Source organism: Nerophis ophidion, linkage group LG18 (genome assembly GCF_033978795.1).
Source record: "Nerophis ophidion isolate RoL-2023_Sa linkage group LG18, RoL_Noph_v1.0, whole genome shotgun sequence".
Lineage (NCBI taxonomy): Eukaryota > Metazoa > Chordata > Actinopteri > Syngnathiformes > Syngnathidae > Nerophis > Nerophis ophidion.
In genome coordinates, this window is record NC_084628.1 from 48,490,724 (window position 1) to 48,507,223 (window position 16,500).

Sequence of the window (16,500 nt, forward strand, 5' to 3'; positions counted from 1 at the left end):
CGCGACCCTGAAAGGGAGAAGCTGTCACAGGTATTTGGTGACGAACCCCAAGATGCAGAGATGGAGGCAGGCATGGAATGTGAAAATATATTTAATTAAATACTAAGACAAAAACAAAACCAAAAGGGTACAAACAAAAAGCACGCACATGGGCGGATATAACAAACTAAGGGCTATGAACAAACTAATCGGAAGCAGGGAACAAAAAACAGTAAGCTACAAAACATGTACCAAATATAGCTTACCGCTACGCTGCATTCACACGAGCAGTAAGAATGACAAGTAGAAAATGACATTGACACGACAGGAACGACATGTGGCAACAACAATGATCCAGCACTGACTGGAAGACAAAGTGGGTACAAATAGGAGCGGGCTGATTGACTCCAGGTGTGGCCAGGTGCCAATCAGCCGCAGATGAGGTGACAACAACACGCAGGGAGACAAACAGGAAGCTGAACCAAAATAAGAGCACTTGACAGGAACTAAAGACAGGAGATACTAAACACAGAGGAAACAAAGACAACTAAAACATAGACAAACTGTCAGGGGAAAGCCTGACAGAAGCGGTAGAAATGGATGGATGGCTTCTGTTGTTATTTACCAAGTGACAACTTCACTGCTTTTGGCTTTTGTCATTAAAAATGCTATTTCTGCTATTGAACAGAGTAAAATAATATGTTTGAACATAACACCCGGGTTATATTTGTTGTAGCTTTCATAGTCAGACAAGGAAGGGGAGGATTCTAATATCTGCAGCACGTTTGCAGTAATTGCGAGCGCTCTCCTGGCAATTGTCTGAGCGCTGCAAAGGGCACATTGAATAGGGAGCAGTGGGGAACTTGTCAGACAATCTGTATAAAAGTCTTATCTTTTAATCCTCATGGATATTTCCTTCTCTGTGTTTGGGCGGTGGAAGTGTGACTTGCACCAATTCTTTAACTCTCACATGTGTTGTGTATAGAATACAGAGTAGCAGTCGCAGCCTTGGAGTTTTTATTTACAATGTTACCAGGAACCTAAATGATTCCCCAGAAGGACATTTTTTTAATGTCCTGCTTATCTTTTGATGTTTCTGAAAGGCCTAAAGTGAGACATTGTTCAGCCATCTCATCACCTTGCCCTCTTTTACATCTTCCACACAAGGTCATTACAGGACTAATAGAAGAGCTGTTGCTAAGTGTCCGTGCTTTTAAATGCCATCGTTTTGTTGCTGACTGACACACACACACACACACACACACACACACACACACACACACACACACACACACACACACACACACACACACACACACACACACACACACACACACACACACACACACACACACACACGCACGCCCTTGAATGTGCCCGGGGGACTGACATCTTCAGCCGGTTATCCAGATCCACCAAGAAGAAAGTTCTTAATTGTTCAATAGAATTTTATTGAGACATGAATTTCGTCAAACATCATCGTTTTCAAATTTGGCTTAATAGACAAAATAATTGGGAAGTGATAATTGAATAAAATATGAAGTGGGAAGGAATGTTTTGTTCTCTGATCATAGGTTGTTGGCCCTGCTGATTCATGACCTCCATTCAAGTTTTGGTTGCCTTTTTCGACACCAAACTGTCCTCTCCATAAACTGTCTTCACGGAGAGGACCTTCTTCAAACTTTTCCCGCCATATTGGAAATAAAAGTCTTGCTAAGATGTGGTATTACCATTATTGTGATGATCCGTTGCCTGGATCATGTTTTGATTTAGTTTAAGACTTCTTAAGTTCTTTTTCAGCCCCCCTGGGTTTGTGATTCTTGGTTGTCGTGGCTGCTGAGTGTTTTCACCTGCCTCTGATTAATGTCCGGGAAGCTCACCTGCTTCCGGGCACTAATCAGAGAGCTATTTATTCCTGCTTTTGCCACACTCGGTCTGGCTGTCTTGTTTGCTTCGTGCAACATTACGTTTGTAACCCATGCTTTTGATCACCTGTGCTAAGTTTCGCCTTAACTCCCCGTGCTTTGTGCAAGCTTGCTTTACTTGTTTGTACGTTGTCTGATTGATGGACAATAAATCACTGTCTTACCTTCACTTAGCCTGCAGACTTCCTGCTGCATCTTGGAAGAATGCTTACTTGCTTAGGTCTTTAAATTCCCTAAGGAACTTAGGCCATTGATGAAACTCCTCCATCCCCTTGGGTCTTGTGCCCTCCGCTCCAGTTGTTGCCATGACAGCCCTTGGGCCTTCATGTCCTGCTCTGTGGTTCTTCTCCAGGTGGCTCAAGGCCTTCCTCTCTTCCTCTTGGCTTGCGAGTTCTATGTTAGAGCATGTTTCCTGATTGATCTATTGTGTCTATTAAGTCTGTGACCAATCCAGTTCCATTCCCTCCTCCTCATTTGTGTTTCTATAGCAGGGGTCTCAAACTCAATTTACCTGGGGGCCACTGGATGCAGAGTCTCGGTGAGGTTGGGCTGTAGGAAAGATTTCTTTAAAATATATTTTTAAATGTCTGCCTCACAATACGAAGGTCCTGCAGTCCTGGGTTCAAATCCAGGCTCGGGATCTTTCTGTGTGGAGTTTGCATGTTCTCCCCGTGAATGCGTGGGTTCCCTCCGGGTACTCCGGCTTCCTCCCACTTCCAAAAACATGCACCTGGGGATAAGTTGATTGGCAACACTAAATTGGCCCTAGTGTGTGAATGGGAGTGTGAATGTTGTCTGTCTATCTGTGTTGGCCCTGCGATGAGGTGGCGACTTGTCCAGGGTGTACCCAGCCTTCCGCCCGATTGTAGCTGAGATAGGCGCCAGCGCCCCCCGCGACCCCAAAAGGGAATAAGCGGTAGGAAATGGATGGATGGATGGATTTATTTTTTTGTGTGAGGCAATGCAAATTAAACAATAATAAAAAATAAATAACGGTTTGAAGTGGTCCAGGTTATCAGGGACTGTTATTACTGACGGACAGGTGTCTCGGTGTGACTGTAGCCAGGCATGTAAGAAAACCCTCGTCTCCATGGCAACGTTTCTGTCACTTTCACTCATTTGCCGCTTTTCCACTAACGCAGGGGTAGGCAACCCAGAATGTTGAAAGAGCCATTTTGGTTACGGTAGCACAATTAACCCGCAAACGGACTAACATCACGACTAACGTGTTACACGTCCGATTCGCCCAGCGACTCCGTCGGAGTATCAGCGCTGGGGTCCAGTGCACCACAGTTTTGTATTGTCGCCTGGTCCTTCGGCGGAGTGCTTCGAAGGCTACGGGACCGCTCGTCTCTCAGGCCCGGACTGTTTGGAGTGGCGCCGGGGGAGGGGAGAGAGAGAGAGACCGAGATTGACAGAGCGAGCAGGCACCCCCCGCCACCCCAAAGGGAATAAGCGGTAGAAAATGGATGTTGGCAGTGATCTTCCAGGTTTCTGAACTGTAGAGTAAGGTGGATCTGACGTTTGAGTTGAAGATTTGCAGTTTGGTCTTGAGTGATATGTTTTTTGCCTTCCAGATTTTATCTCGGATAGTGAATGTGCTGCTTGCTTTTACAATTCTGGCACTGACATCCTCCTCCTCCGTTCCTGCGTCTAAAGCAATAATGCTTCCTAGATCTTGGAAGAATGAACCCTGCAAAAACATGCGACCACAATTCAGATCCATGAATTAATGAAGCATTTCAAAGCTGCTGCAGTCTTATCCGTCCAACCTGTGCCAGGTGAAAGAGGTTCTAAATAGAGAAAGACTTGATTTAATTGGAAATGATTCAGGCAACCGCGAGGGAGTCCAAGCTTGTGACATTGAAAAACAGATACGCTTCGCCTGGGAAATCTTTTTTTTAAATCCATTTAATTAGGAAACGAGCCAAGCAAACACAATCACATGACCACCATCACGGGAATTGTGTACAAAACAATTACTGTAGCAGTCGAAAACACCTTGCAGAGGAAATACACATTTCAAATTGCACTTCACCTCACAGAATTGAGTTAAGTCTTCACATTTTGACGGCAGTATACCTCCTGAAGTGACAATACTAGGACATGAAACTAGGATGTAGTGCTGCAGAGTAGTGAGTCTACATGTTGCATAGCTGTGGAGATTTACTGTCCGCTGAAGATGACTGCAAACATAACTAACTAGCAACACTAGCAAGTATAAGATGGGCCTCGCTGGCACTGGGTAGCTTCGCTTAATTGAGGGAAATATGAATTCCAACCTGGACGGTTGAAGTACAGGACATTTTTTTGTAGAAGAAAACCTGTGCCTTGCTGAGGAAGCCAAACTGAACCCAATTCAACACCTGGAAGGCATTCTCAAGTGGAAGGAAGTTGAGGACACCCATCTTTTTTTTTTTTTTTACACATGTTGTACACTGACTACTCTACAGTGTACCTAAGTCTTATATCTGACCATTCAGTTATTACATTATTACATCTCCTGCAACATTTTGTAGACTCACCATGTGAGAGTTTACAAACATTTTTTACAATTATCGTACAGGCAACGCTAACTGCTGCAATTATTACAATAGGTGGTACAACACACACACACACACACACACACACACACACACACACACACACACACACACACACACACACACACACACACACACACACACACTAATCCAGTACACTGTTCATTACTAACACCAACTGCATGAACAGGAAGTATGTTGCATTCTTAAGTTTTATCTCACCAGAGCTTTTGTGCAGATATAAAAACCTCCACTGGGATCAACACTTGGAACAAATACTGCCGTGTGTGCAGAACCAGCAGTGGTTTACGTTTCACAAGACTCTCTCACACACAACACGCAACACTATACTAGAAAATACAGCGTTACACAGCAGTGAATCTTACATCATTTGGTAGATCAACATCAAATACGACTTAAGGCAAAACCCAACCAGTTAACAGGTCCAAAGACAATGAAAATATTTGAACTATGTACAATATTTACTGATAGAAAAATAGGTTTGCACAGAGTGGTCCTCGAGGCGGAGTCAGTGGGACCTTAAGCGCGTCCTAATAAGACTCCTCACATAATTATGCAAGAGAACAACGCCAATAAAACCATATTCAACAATAAAAACGTCCACACGGTATCAAAAGTCTGGTATTTGCAGCCCGTGACTTTTTTTTTGTCCTGCAGCATGTTCAGAAAATAAAGTGAAACATAGGCTATTGTGTGTCAAACATCATGGCGGGTTGGGGCGACACGGGAAAGTAAAACAAATAAAAGCTCACCAGAAATATACATCTAAAATGATGTTATTTCTTTACAAAACAAGTGAATGCTTATATAATGATCTACCGTACTTTTCGGACTATAAGGTGCACTTAAAATCCTTTCATTTTCTCAAAACTCCACAGTGCGCCTAATGTAGTGAATCATTTTAGTTGTGCTGACCTACCTTGAAGCAATTTTATTTTGGAATATAGTGAAATGATAAGTGTGACCAGTAGATGGCAGTCACACATAAGAGATATGTGTAGACTGCAATATGACTTAAGTAAACACCACTAAAATCTTATATGTCTCATTGAAAATATAGAGCAGGGGTCACCAACCTTTTTGAAATCAAGAGCTACTTCTTGGGTACTGATTAATGCAAGGGCTACCAGTTTGATACACACTTCAATAAATTGCCAGAAAATGCCAATTTGCTCAATTTACCTTTAACTCTATGTTATTATTAATAATTAATGATATTTATCTTTGTGGAAACACTGATCATCTTAATGATTTCTCACAATAAATATATATAGAAACAGATAAATATCCATATGCAACACTTGATGTTTATATTTTCTCTAAGTGCACATTTTTCAAATTGAACATTTTCAAATAACATTTATTATTTTTTACAATAAAAAAAATTTATTTACTTGAACATTGATTTAAATTGTCAGGAAAGAAGAGGAAGGAATTTAAAAGGTAAAAAGGTATATGTGTGTAAAAATCCTAAAATCATTTTAAAAGTTGTATTTTTTTTTTCTAAAATTGTCTTTAGGAAATTTATAAGAAGCAAAGTAAAAAAAATACATGAATGTATTTAAACAAGTGAAGACCAAGTCTTCAAAATATTTTCTCGGATTTTCAAATTCTATTTGAGTTTTGTCTCTCTTAGAATTAAAAATGTCGAGCAAAGCGAGACCAGCTTGCTAGTAAATAAATACAATTTAAAAAATAGAGGCAGCTCACTGGTAAGTGCTGCTATTTGAGCTATTTTTAGAACAGGCCAGCGGGCGACTCATCTGGTCCTTACGGGCGACCTGGTGCCCGCGTTGGTGACCCCTGATATAGAACATTGCACACAGCGCTCAAAAATCAATCAAAATGTTTTAGTAGGACTTTGGTAAGCTGTGAAGCCACACCGCTTGATGGATTGTACTGTGCTTCAACATAGGACTATTATTATGCTGTGTGTATAAGGTAAGACATATTATCTGGTGTTTTGTTTCACAATATTATGCAAAAGCAACTTTTTCTTAACTTCTGGTACCTACTGATCTGTATTTGGGATCTGCATAAGTCCTGAAAATTTGTGCGCGTCCGCCTTTGTAGTAAGTGCGGACAACGTAGTCGATAAGCTTCTTCTTTTCCTCTATCTTCTTGTTCTGTGACATTCATCCTCCACTGTTGCCATTTCTAATATAAAGTAGTGTCAAGTTCTTACTTATATCTGTCAGTAAACTCACCATGAAAGCACTAAAACATATCGGTGTAGTGAGTTCACATTATTCACCCAAGGAACTTTAGTTGTTAGAGAGTTTCCAGTCACGGGACACATTTTGGGTGTTGTTGTTGCACTAGTGAGCCATGGATGAGGAGATGCTGCTCCGTTATTGATGGAAGTAAAGTCTGAATGTCATTTAAACAGTTAGTGCCATCTTTTGACACTTCTTCCACTCCCGTCCTTGCACACTACACCGCTACAACAAGGAGAAGACACTGTCAAAGTGGAGGCATGTAAATTAGACCGCCCACAAAACGGTAAAGAGACTGTCAGAAAGTGAGTCAAAGATGATGTGTAGAACCTCCTCTCGGCAACATTTTTGAGCAAATAACCACCATTACATGTTATGTAGACCACAAGGAAGTCTTTCAAATTTAGAAAAAAATAATAATAAAATAACCCCTTTAATGTACCCCATAATCCAGTGTGCCTAATATATGAAAACAAATCAAAAATGGACCATTGATTGGCAGTGTGCCTTATAATCTGGTGTGCCCTATGGTCTGGAAAGTACAGTATATTCTTTTGTGTGTGTCCGGCTCCCTCCCACCTCCAAAGACATGCACCTGGGGATAGGCCCCTCCCACCTCCAAAGACATGTACCTGGGGATAGGCCCCTCCCACCTCCAAAGACATGCACCTGGGGATAGGCCCCCCCCACCTCCAAAGACATGCACCTGGGGATAGGCCCCTCCCACCTCCAAAGACATGCACCTGGGGATAGGCCCCCCCCACCTCCAAAGACATGCACCTGGGGATAGGCCCCTCCCACCTCCAAAGACATGCACCTGGGGATAGGCCCCCCCCACCTCCAAAGACATGCACCTGGGGATAGGCCCCTCCCACCTCCAAAGACATGCACCTGGGGATAGGCCCCTCCCACCTCCAAAGACATGCACCTGGGGATAGGCCCCTCCCACCTCCAAAGACATGCACCTGGGGATAGGCCCCTCCCACCTCCAAAGACATGCACCTGGGGATAGGCCCCTCCCACCTCCAAAGACATGCACCTGGGGATAGGTTGATTGGCAACACTAAATGGGCCCTAGTGTGTGAATGTTGTCTGTCTATCTGTGTTGGCCCTGCCATTGGGTGGCGATTTGTCCAGGATGTACACCGCCTTCCGCCCGATTGTAGCTGAGATAGGCACCAGCACCCCCGCGACCCCAAAGGGAATGAGCAGTAGAAAATGGATGGATGGATGGATGAAAATGAGTTGAAAAACATTCTAAAGATTGTTCCTCTAATATATATATATATATATATATATATATATATATATATATATATATATATATATATATATATATATATATATATAAAATGTCAAAGCGTAGACTCTGGTGGGGTTTGTCTTCCCGGAATGCAAAGGAAGGTGACGGTCATGGCGTGAAGGTAAATACATGATTTTAATCTTAAATCTTAACTCAAAAGCTACAAACAAAACGCATCCACAGTGGAGGCATAAAACTTAACGCAGGAAACAAAACTAGTACTTAAACATAAACTATTAACAAAAAAACAACACTTACTGTGACATGAACAGTGAACATCAGTACGAACGATGGCCTGGACAGAGCAAAAAACAAGAGTGATCACACAAGAATGACCAACAGAAAATGACAGGCTTAAATAGTGACCTGATTAATAACAGGTGTGTGAGTTCAAACAAATGAGGCAGGTGAAACTAATGAGTTGTCAGGGAAACTAAAACAAACCAGGGTGGACAAAAACAGGAACTAATGGAGGCAAAAACAAAAACACTGCATTGACACGGATATAAGAGGACCAATCTTAAGAGTGTTTTTTTTTACGTATTTTTGAGTCAATAAAGTGGTATAAAAAAATGTATAGATCCACAATAGTTTGTGTCTCAGCAGTCACACAATAATCCAAGATATTTATAATTGGCATACACATTTTTCTGGTTCCATTTCACAACAGGAAGTGCTATTCTGTAAACTATCTACTCTGCTGGACATATTAACCACTAACACAAACAAACACATGTTGGTGTATGTTAGTCAATCACTGCTGCCTTGGACTTTGGTGGTGCAAGTACATCTTCTAGAAGGGAGGAGCAGGCTTGCTGGGCCCCAAGGTCAAAGGTTGTAGCCTAAGTGTTTCTAGTAGAGACGTGTCCACGCTAGCCAGGCCCAGAGACAAAAAAGAGGGCGCCATCCCAGAGCGGGCGATGAGGCGGGCGAAGGTGAAGTAAGCATGCAGATAGAAGGTGGTGCTGCACACGCACAGTTCATGTGTTCACACTCGTGTTTGTCTGCCACCTGTGTCAGCGTTATTTGCCGCCGCCCCGCAACACCCGCGACTGCACCAGCGCCATCTCCGGATCTGGAAACAAGTGGATGGGCTCTTACATAATGGTGAGCACATTTACATTCTGTTGCCCTCCGGAGGCGGCGGTGCTAAGAATAGCATCTTTTACTCAGGTTGCCACGGGAATTTGGGAAGGGGTGAGTTTTTTTCCAATGAGCAAGGCAATTCTGCCTTTTGTACGCATTTCTCAACACACGGCTTCTTTTCTTCTCCCTTTTAAGCTCAAGGAGATTTAGAAGACGTGTGCCCCCCACGCCCAAACACACACTTATGCATCGAGGGTGGGCAATGCGCTCCATTCAGTCGCTTGCAATGTGTTTTTGATGTCAAAGTTAAAGTAGCAATGATAGTCACACACACACACACACACACACACACACACACACACACACACACACTAGGTGTGGTGAAATGTGTCCTCTGCATGTGATCCATCGCTTTGATCACCCCCTGGGAGGTGGGGGGAGCAGTGAGCAGCAGCGGTGGTGACGCGCCCGGGAATCATTTTTGGTGATTTAACCCCCAATTCCAGGCCTTGATGCTAAATGCAAAGCAGGGAGGTAATGGCTCCCATTTGTATAGTCTTTGGTGTGACTCGACTGGGGTTTGAACTCACAACCTACCCACCTCAGGGCGGACACTCTAACCATCATGCCACTGAGTAGGTTACGTTTTTGATGATGTTTAAGCGCTCATTCACTTCCTCCCATCCAGACTGCGGACACGCCCGCCTAACGTCAGCCAGTCGTGAATGAATGTGTTACTAATGAGGCGGACTTCGCCTTGACACCTTTTTTTCTGGGCTGTGTGAAAGTGGCGGAGCACCCGTGAATGTCATTGAAGTCCGGTCATTTTGAAAAAAAAAACAAAAAACACCCATCCAGGCCGCGCTGGACGTTGTAAGTGTGTGGTTGTGTTGATGCAGTGTGTGTATGCACGCTACAACAGCTTCTTCTCTCTTGTTCTTCTCTTTTGTGGTGTTGATGCAGTGTGTGTATGCACGCTACAACAGCTTCTTCTCTCTTGTTCTTCTCTTTTGTTGTGTTGAAGCAGTGTGTGTGTATGCACGCTACAACAACTTTTTCTCTCTTGTTCTTCTCTTTTGTTGTGTTGATGCAGTGTGTGTATGCACGCTACAACAGCTTCTTCTCTCTTGTTCTTCTCTTTTGTTGTGTTGAAGCAGTGTGTGTGTATGCACGCTACAACAACTTTTTCTCTCTTGTTCTTCTCTTTTGTTGTGTTGATGCAGTGTGTGTATACACGCTACAACAGCTTCTTCTCTCCGGCTGGATGTGAAAAGTAGTTGGTAGCTGAAACCACGTTCCACTTATTTAGTGTAACCACTCTGATGTGGGCGTGTTTTAGAGTGGCATTATTCATTTTGAAAAAGCAGCATTTTGTTACAACTCACGAGGAGTTTCATCTCCCCCCCCCAAAAAAAGATCGAACCTCAGCATCAATTCTTTCCCTTTCCTCAATCTTCCAGTGTTCAGTAGTTCGCGGTGTTTGACGTCAGGGAGTCGTGTCTCCGCGATGCATGGAGGCCCGTCCCCAAACACCATGTCCCCCCGCGCTGCCGCCACCCCCTCCGAGGTGGTCCTTGTCCGACTCAGGTTGGCTCTGGGCTCGCTCGGGCTTTGGGTTGGGTGTGCAGGGCGGGTCGGGCTGCTGGACCGACATAGTCCTGCGCAGGTGGGTGCGCTTGCACAGGAAGTCTGGCTTGGCGGTGAGGCCAAAGGAGCCTTTCCTGAGCACCATGCGAACCGAGGGGGACTTCTTAGGCCGGGCTCGGTGCCCAAATTGGAGAGTGGACAGGTGTGCTGCATAGCCCTCGCTCAAGAACTGGACACGGCAGGACGAAAGGAGAGGATTAGGGGCCATTCCGAAGCACATGAAAACAAAAAACATTCAAGAGATTTGCAAGAAAACCCCAAATACTTACCTGGCACTGGTTCTGGTACTTCTTTGAAGGTCTGCCCACAATATGAATCTGCGAGGGGCCGAGGCCGAGCATGTTGTAAACAGAGATGTCCTTCATGGATCCGTAAGCGGAGTTGATCTTAATGTGACACTGGCACAGAAGACACAATCCACATGAGATGCAGCTTAGACCAAGACCGCATGACAGTGGTTGGACCAGAACTGGGGTGAGACAAGTGTGGCTCGTGGGCCACATGAGGCTCACTTCCTTCCTTGGCCCAACACAACATAACTAATGCAGGCCAAATCACTAAGTGTGCGACTACAGAACTGGTACTTGACTTTTTGTAGGATTCTGTGTTGGTCGAGATTTTTTGCCGAAATCTTACAATCTTTTGTTTACAATGTTTTGAGGAAGAAGAATACTGAGTTGCATCCCAAGAACACCATACCTACTGTGAAGCATGGGGGTGGAAACATCATGCTTTGGGGCTGTTTTTCTGCTAAGGGGACAGGACGATTGATCCGCGTTAAGGAAAGAATGAATGGGGCCATGTATCGTGAGATTTGGAGCCAAAACCTCCTTCCATCAGTGAGAGCTTTAAATGGTTAAACAAATACTTATTTTCCACCATCATTTACAAATAAATTCTTTAAAATTCCTACAATGTGAATTCCTGGATTTTTTTTCTTCACATTCTGTCTCTCACAGTTGAAGTGTACCTATGATGAAAATGACAGACCTCTGTCATCATTTGAAGTGGGAGAACTTGCACAATCGCTGGCTGACTAAATACTTTTTTGCCACACTGTATATACACATATATATATATATATATATATATATATATATATATATATATATATATATATATATATATATATATATATATATATATATATATATATATATATATATATATATTCACAATTCCTGGTTTGATCCTACTACCAACCTTGCTACGTCCGTTGTGTCCTTGAACAAGACACTTCACCCTTGCTCCTGATGGGTCCTGGTTAGCGCCTCGCATGGCAGCTCCCGCCATCAGTGTGTGAATGGGTGAATGTGGAAATAGTGTCAAAGCGCTTTTAGTACCTTAAAGGTAGAAAAGTGGTATACGAGTGTAACCCATTTAGCATGATAGTAGATTCGATATGGAAAAAGTGTACATAGCTTATGGGCGGAAGACACAGTCAAAGTGGAGGCACATAAATAAGACCGCCCACAAAATGGCACATCCTGAAGAAAGCAGATTGAAGATGGTCTGTAAAAACTAAATCTATGGTTGACCAAACAACCACCACTACTTGCTTTGCAGACCACAAGAATGTGCTTTAAATGTAAAAATATTCATAATATGACTCTCTCATGTCTGTGATCATGTTTCGGTTTAAGTCAAGTTCTGTTTGGGTTTTGGACACTGAGTTCCTGCTGTTTCACTCTCTTGTTTTGTCACCATAGCAACACTTAGTTTCACCTGTTTCACATTTGGAGTCACGCACCGGTTTTCACTAATCATGTCACTATTATTTAAACCAAAAGTTGCCAGGAAGTCAGCCTGGCGACTTTAATTCTGATATTCATGCCTGTTCATAGTTATGTTTCTTGCCATGCAACGTAAGTTTTGTTTTTTCATGTCACAGTTATTGAGTTTTTCTTCATGTTCATAGTCTCGGCCTTTGTGCAAGTTTTTGTTTCATTAGCCAAGATTTTGTACTTCCGCCTTGTGCGCGCCTTTTGTTCCTTTTTTTTATAGTAATTAATAAATATGTCCTTACCTTCCTGCCCTGCCCGCTCCAACTTTCCTTTGTATTCCAGGAAAACAAACCCCAAAGTCCACGCTTTGACAGACTCCTTTAAAAATGCTTAGTGGCCACATGCGTGGACAGCACATTTTAGCTCTTATTTCCAAAATGGTGTACACTACTAAATTGGGGTCTTATGGCCGCTTATATGGACACTTATACTGCCATCTGGTGGTGTCAGAAGAGTATAACATACATTGGAATTTGGAAAAAAAAAACTGTGTAAAAATAAGAATTAGCATGTCACAAAACATGAAGTACACGTTTGTGTACTTATGGACTAAGTACATCATATCTAAAGATGATTCTTAGTTTTTATTCTAATTGGGGTCAAATGAGCCAAAATAGCAAAGAGAAATACAAAAAAAAGTATGTAAACAAACAGCTTTGGCCTTAAGAGGTGTTAAATATATTGCATCACTCCAAAAATAAGTTTGGCCAAAAAAAGGGAAAAATTGCTAAATATCGTTGGTATGTGTGATATTTCATGCTACTGACCCGACTTCAAGATGGCCTGATCCATTTCCCTCCGGCATAAAAGTTGGCTTACCCCTCAACTACGATGGAAGGCTTACTTACCTCCTGTATGAGGTTCCGGAGGAAGATTGTCTTCTGCCGCAGGGGATCGTGAACCAAACCCTCGGAGAAGAAGATCATGCCGTGAGGAAAGTTATGCTGTGACAGCCAGGACACCACCCGCTGTTTCTGCATGTCAGGGCGACCTGTGATGTAGATGATCAGGTAGCCCAGGTCTTGCCAGTGCCTGTGCATAAACATCCACCATGTCAATACTGCATGGAGAAACCACATAATTGTGCCTATTATAATGCATATGCATGAGGTATACTGTGGCCGTCTCCCTTTCCTATTTGTAAAGTCAGGATGTGAAACATCTCCTGGGCAATAGGTAGTGTCCTGTTAGTAAAGCAACAGACCTGACGACATCCACAGCACCGGGGCGGACCTTGGGATCGCTGCCCATGATTGACACGCTGGCGGCAAAGGAGCCGTCGATGCTGAAGACCACGCACTCCATTCCGCGGGGCAGCACGGTGAGGTAGGCTTCAGCTGACGTCTGGTCTCCCCTTGCGGATTGAAAAGACACACACACCGTCCTCGTTATTTCCCAGTTTCTGTACCAGGCGTTTAGTCGTTAGAGTGTCCGCCCTGAGACGGGTAGGTGGTGAGTTCAAACGCCGGCCGAGTCATGCCAAAGACTATAAAAATAGGAGTCATTAACTCAGCATCAAGGCTTGGGATTGGGGGTTAAATCATCAAAAATGATTCCCGGGCGCAGCCAGTGCTGCTGCTCATTGCTCCCCTCACCTCCCAGGGGGTGATCAAGATGATGGGTTGAATGCAGAAATTAATTTTACAACACCTAGTGTGTGTGTGTGACTATCATGGCTGCTTCAACTTTAACTTTGTAATACACTTTTTTAAAATTAGATTAAGGTATTTGTGAAGTGAAGTGAATTCTATTTATATAGCCCTTTTCTCTAGTGACTTAAAGCGCTTTACATAGTGAAAGCCATTATCTACATCTTTAAACTAGTAAGGTGGCCCTTGGAGCAGGTGGGTAAAGTGTCTTGCCCGAGGACACGACGACGGTGACTAGGATGACGGAAGCGGGTATCGAACCTGGAACCCTCAAGTTGCTGGCATGGCCGCTCTACCAAATATATTTGAAAAACAATGTTATCGAAATGTAAAGTACACTTAAAACAAAATAATATACAGTACATGCATTAAATATTTGAAAAATCACTTTATATATTATGTGGGATCTGAACTGCGGACGTCGTTGTGCTTTTTGCAGCCCTTTGAGACACTTGTGATTTAGGGCTATATAAGTAAACATTGATTGATTGATATAAAAAATATAAAACACACTTAAAACACAATAGAGTACATGCATGAAATGTGTGTATGTATGTAAATATGTATATATGTATATATATATATATATATATACATAGTTATATAGCCCTAAATCACAATTTCTGTCCTCCTCTCGCTCTTCACTTGATTGTCAGACTCTTGTCCAGTGGCTTTCTTTTACTTCAAAGTCAGTGTTTTTATTTATTCATAAAGTAGTGATTTTTCATTCCTGGATGTCAGTTTTTTGGAGGAGGTATGATGCTACCACTCATGTCTGCTCAAATCAGTGTTTTCTCTTAGTGATTTGCCTCCCTGTCTGATACATTTTCTAGTCATGGTGATTTTTTTTGGAGACTTTCCACTAGTCTTTGCCAAAAGTGTCTGTCCGTTCATTCTTCTTATATGTTACAACACCCGTCACAAGCTTGAATGTCATATAAGGTCATTGGGGCCTTCAATGATTTATGTGCAGCTTTTTTCTCTTCCATTTATTCCCATTCTTCGGAGTATTGGTCCGTCCAATAAGTGCCGTCAAACAAATTGTTTTCATGCTAAAATACAAATTGAGATAAATTGGGATGATAGTAAAGTGGAGTCATTCCTGGAAATTACACATTAATTCATTCTTGTGTGGTGTTCCGGTCTGTGGGACACGTTTTAATTTTTTAAATTAAAATAACAATGATACAATTAATTCATTTTTCAAACTGAGATTCAATGACTTCGGCTCATTTTCTGTGAAGAACATAATATTTAATGACCACTTACCATACACCCCTCCGACACATTTCCATTACATAAAAACCCCGTTTCCATATGAGTTGGGAAATTGTGTTAGATGTAAATATAAACAGAATACAATGATTTGCAAATCCTTTTCAAGCCATATTCAGTTGAATATGCTACAAAGACAACATATTTGATGTTCAAACTCATAAATGTTATTTTTTTGGGGCAAATAATAAGTAACTTAGAATTTCATGGCTGCAACACGTGCCAAAGTAGTTGGGAAAGGGCATGTTCACCACTGTGTTACATCACCTTTTCTTTTAACAACCCTCAATAAACGTTTGGGAACTGAGGAAACTAATTGTTGAAGCTTTGAAAGTGGAATTCTTTCCCATTCTTGTTTTATGTAGAGCTTCAGTCCTTCACGATCCAGGGTTTCGGCTGTAGTATTTTACGCTTCATAATGCGCCTTACAATTTCCATGGGAGACATGTCTGGACTGCAGGCGGGCCAGGAAAGTACCTGCACTCTTTTACTACGGAACCACGCTGTTGTAACACATGGCTTGGCGTTGCTGAAATAAGCAGGGGTGTCCATGATAACGTTGTTTGGATGACAACATATGTTGCTCCAAAAAAATGTCTGACAATTTGCTTACAAATTGGTGACCCTCACCCCATCCTTGTTTGTGAATGACTTAGCATTTCATGGAAGCTGCTTTTATAGCCAATCATGGCACCCACCTGTTCCCAATTGGCCTGCACACTTGTGGGATGTTCCAAATAAGTGTTTGTTGAGCATTCCTCAACTTTATCAGTATTTATTGCCACCTTTCTCAAGTTCTTTGGCATGTGTTGCTGGCATCAAAATCTAAAGTTAATGATTATTTGCAAAAATAAAAAATGTTTATGAGTTTGAACATCCAATATGTTGTCTTTGTAGCATATTCAACTGAATATGGCTTAAAAATGATTTGCAAATCATTGTATTCTGTTTATATTTACATCTAACACAATTTCCCAACTCATATGGAAACGGGGTTTGTATAAGATGTCCGGGTCCACTGGACCCGGGGTTAATAGAAGTGTGGAAATTGATGTTCTGTGTACCACACACA

General features: G+C 42.4%; 1 protein-coding gene across 2 annotated transcripts in view; it reads right to left on the reverse strand.

Annotated features, from left to right (window-relative positions):
- Window positions 1–9,971: 9,971 nt before the first annotated feature.
- pitpnm3 (PITPNM family member 3) overlaps window positions 9,972–16,500 on the reverse strand; it is a 166,837-nt gene continuing 160,308 nt past the window's right edge. For both annotated transcript variants that reach the window (XM_061878279.1, XM_061878278.1), the window contains exons 16-19: window positions 13,709–13,858; window positions 13,353–13,536; window positions 10,990–11,118; window positions 9,972–10,889 (exon numbers count right to left, since the gene is read on the reverse strand). In XM_061878279.1, coding sequence (XP_061734263.1) covers window positions 10,560–10,889; window positions 10,990–11,118; window positions 13,353–13,536; window positions 13,709–13,858 — 793 coding nt within the window. In that variant the 3' untranslated portion in view covers window positions 9,972–10,559. The remainder of the gene's footprint in view (window positions 10,890–10,989; window positions 11,119–13,352; window positions 13,537–13,708; window positions 13,859–16,500) is intronic.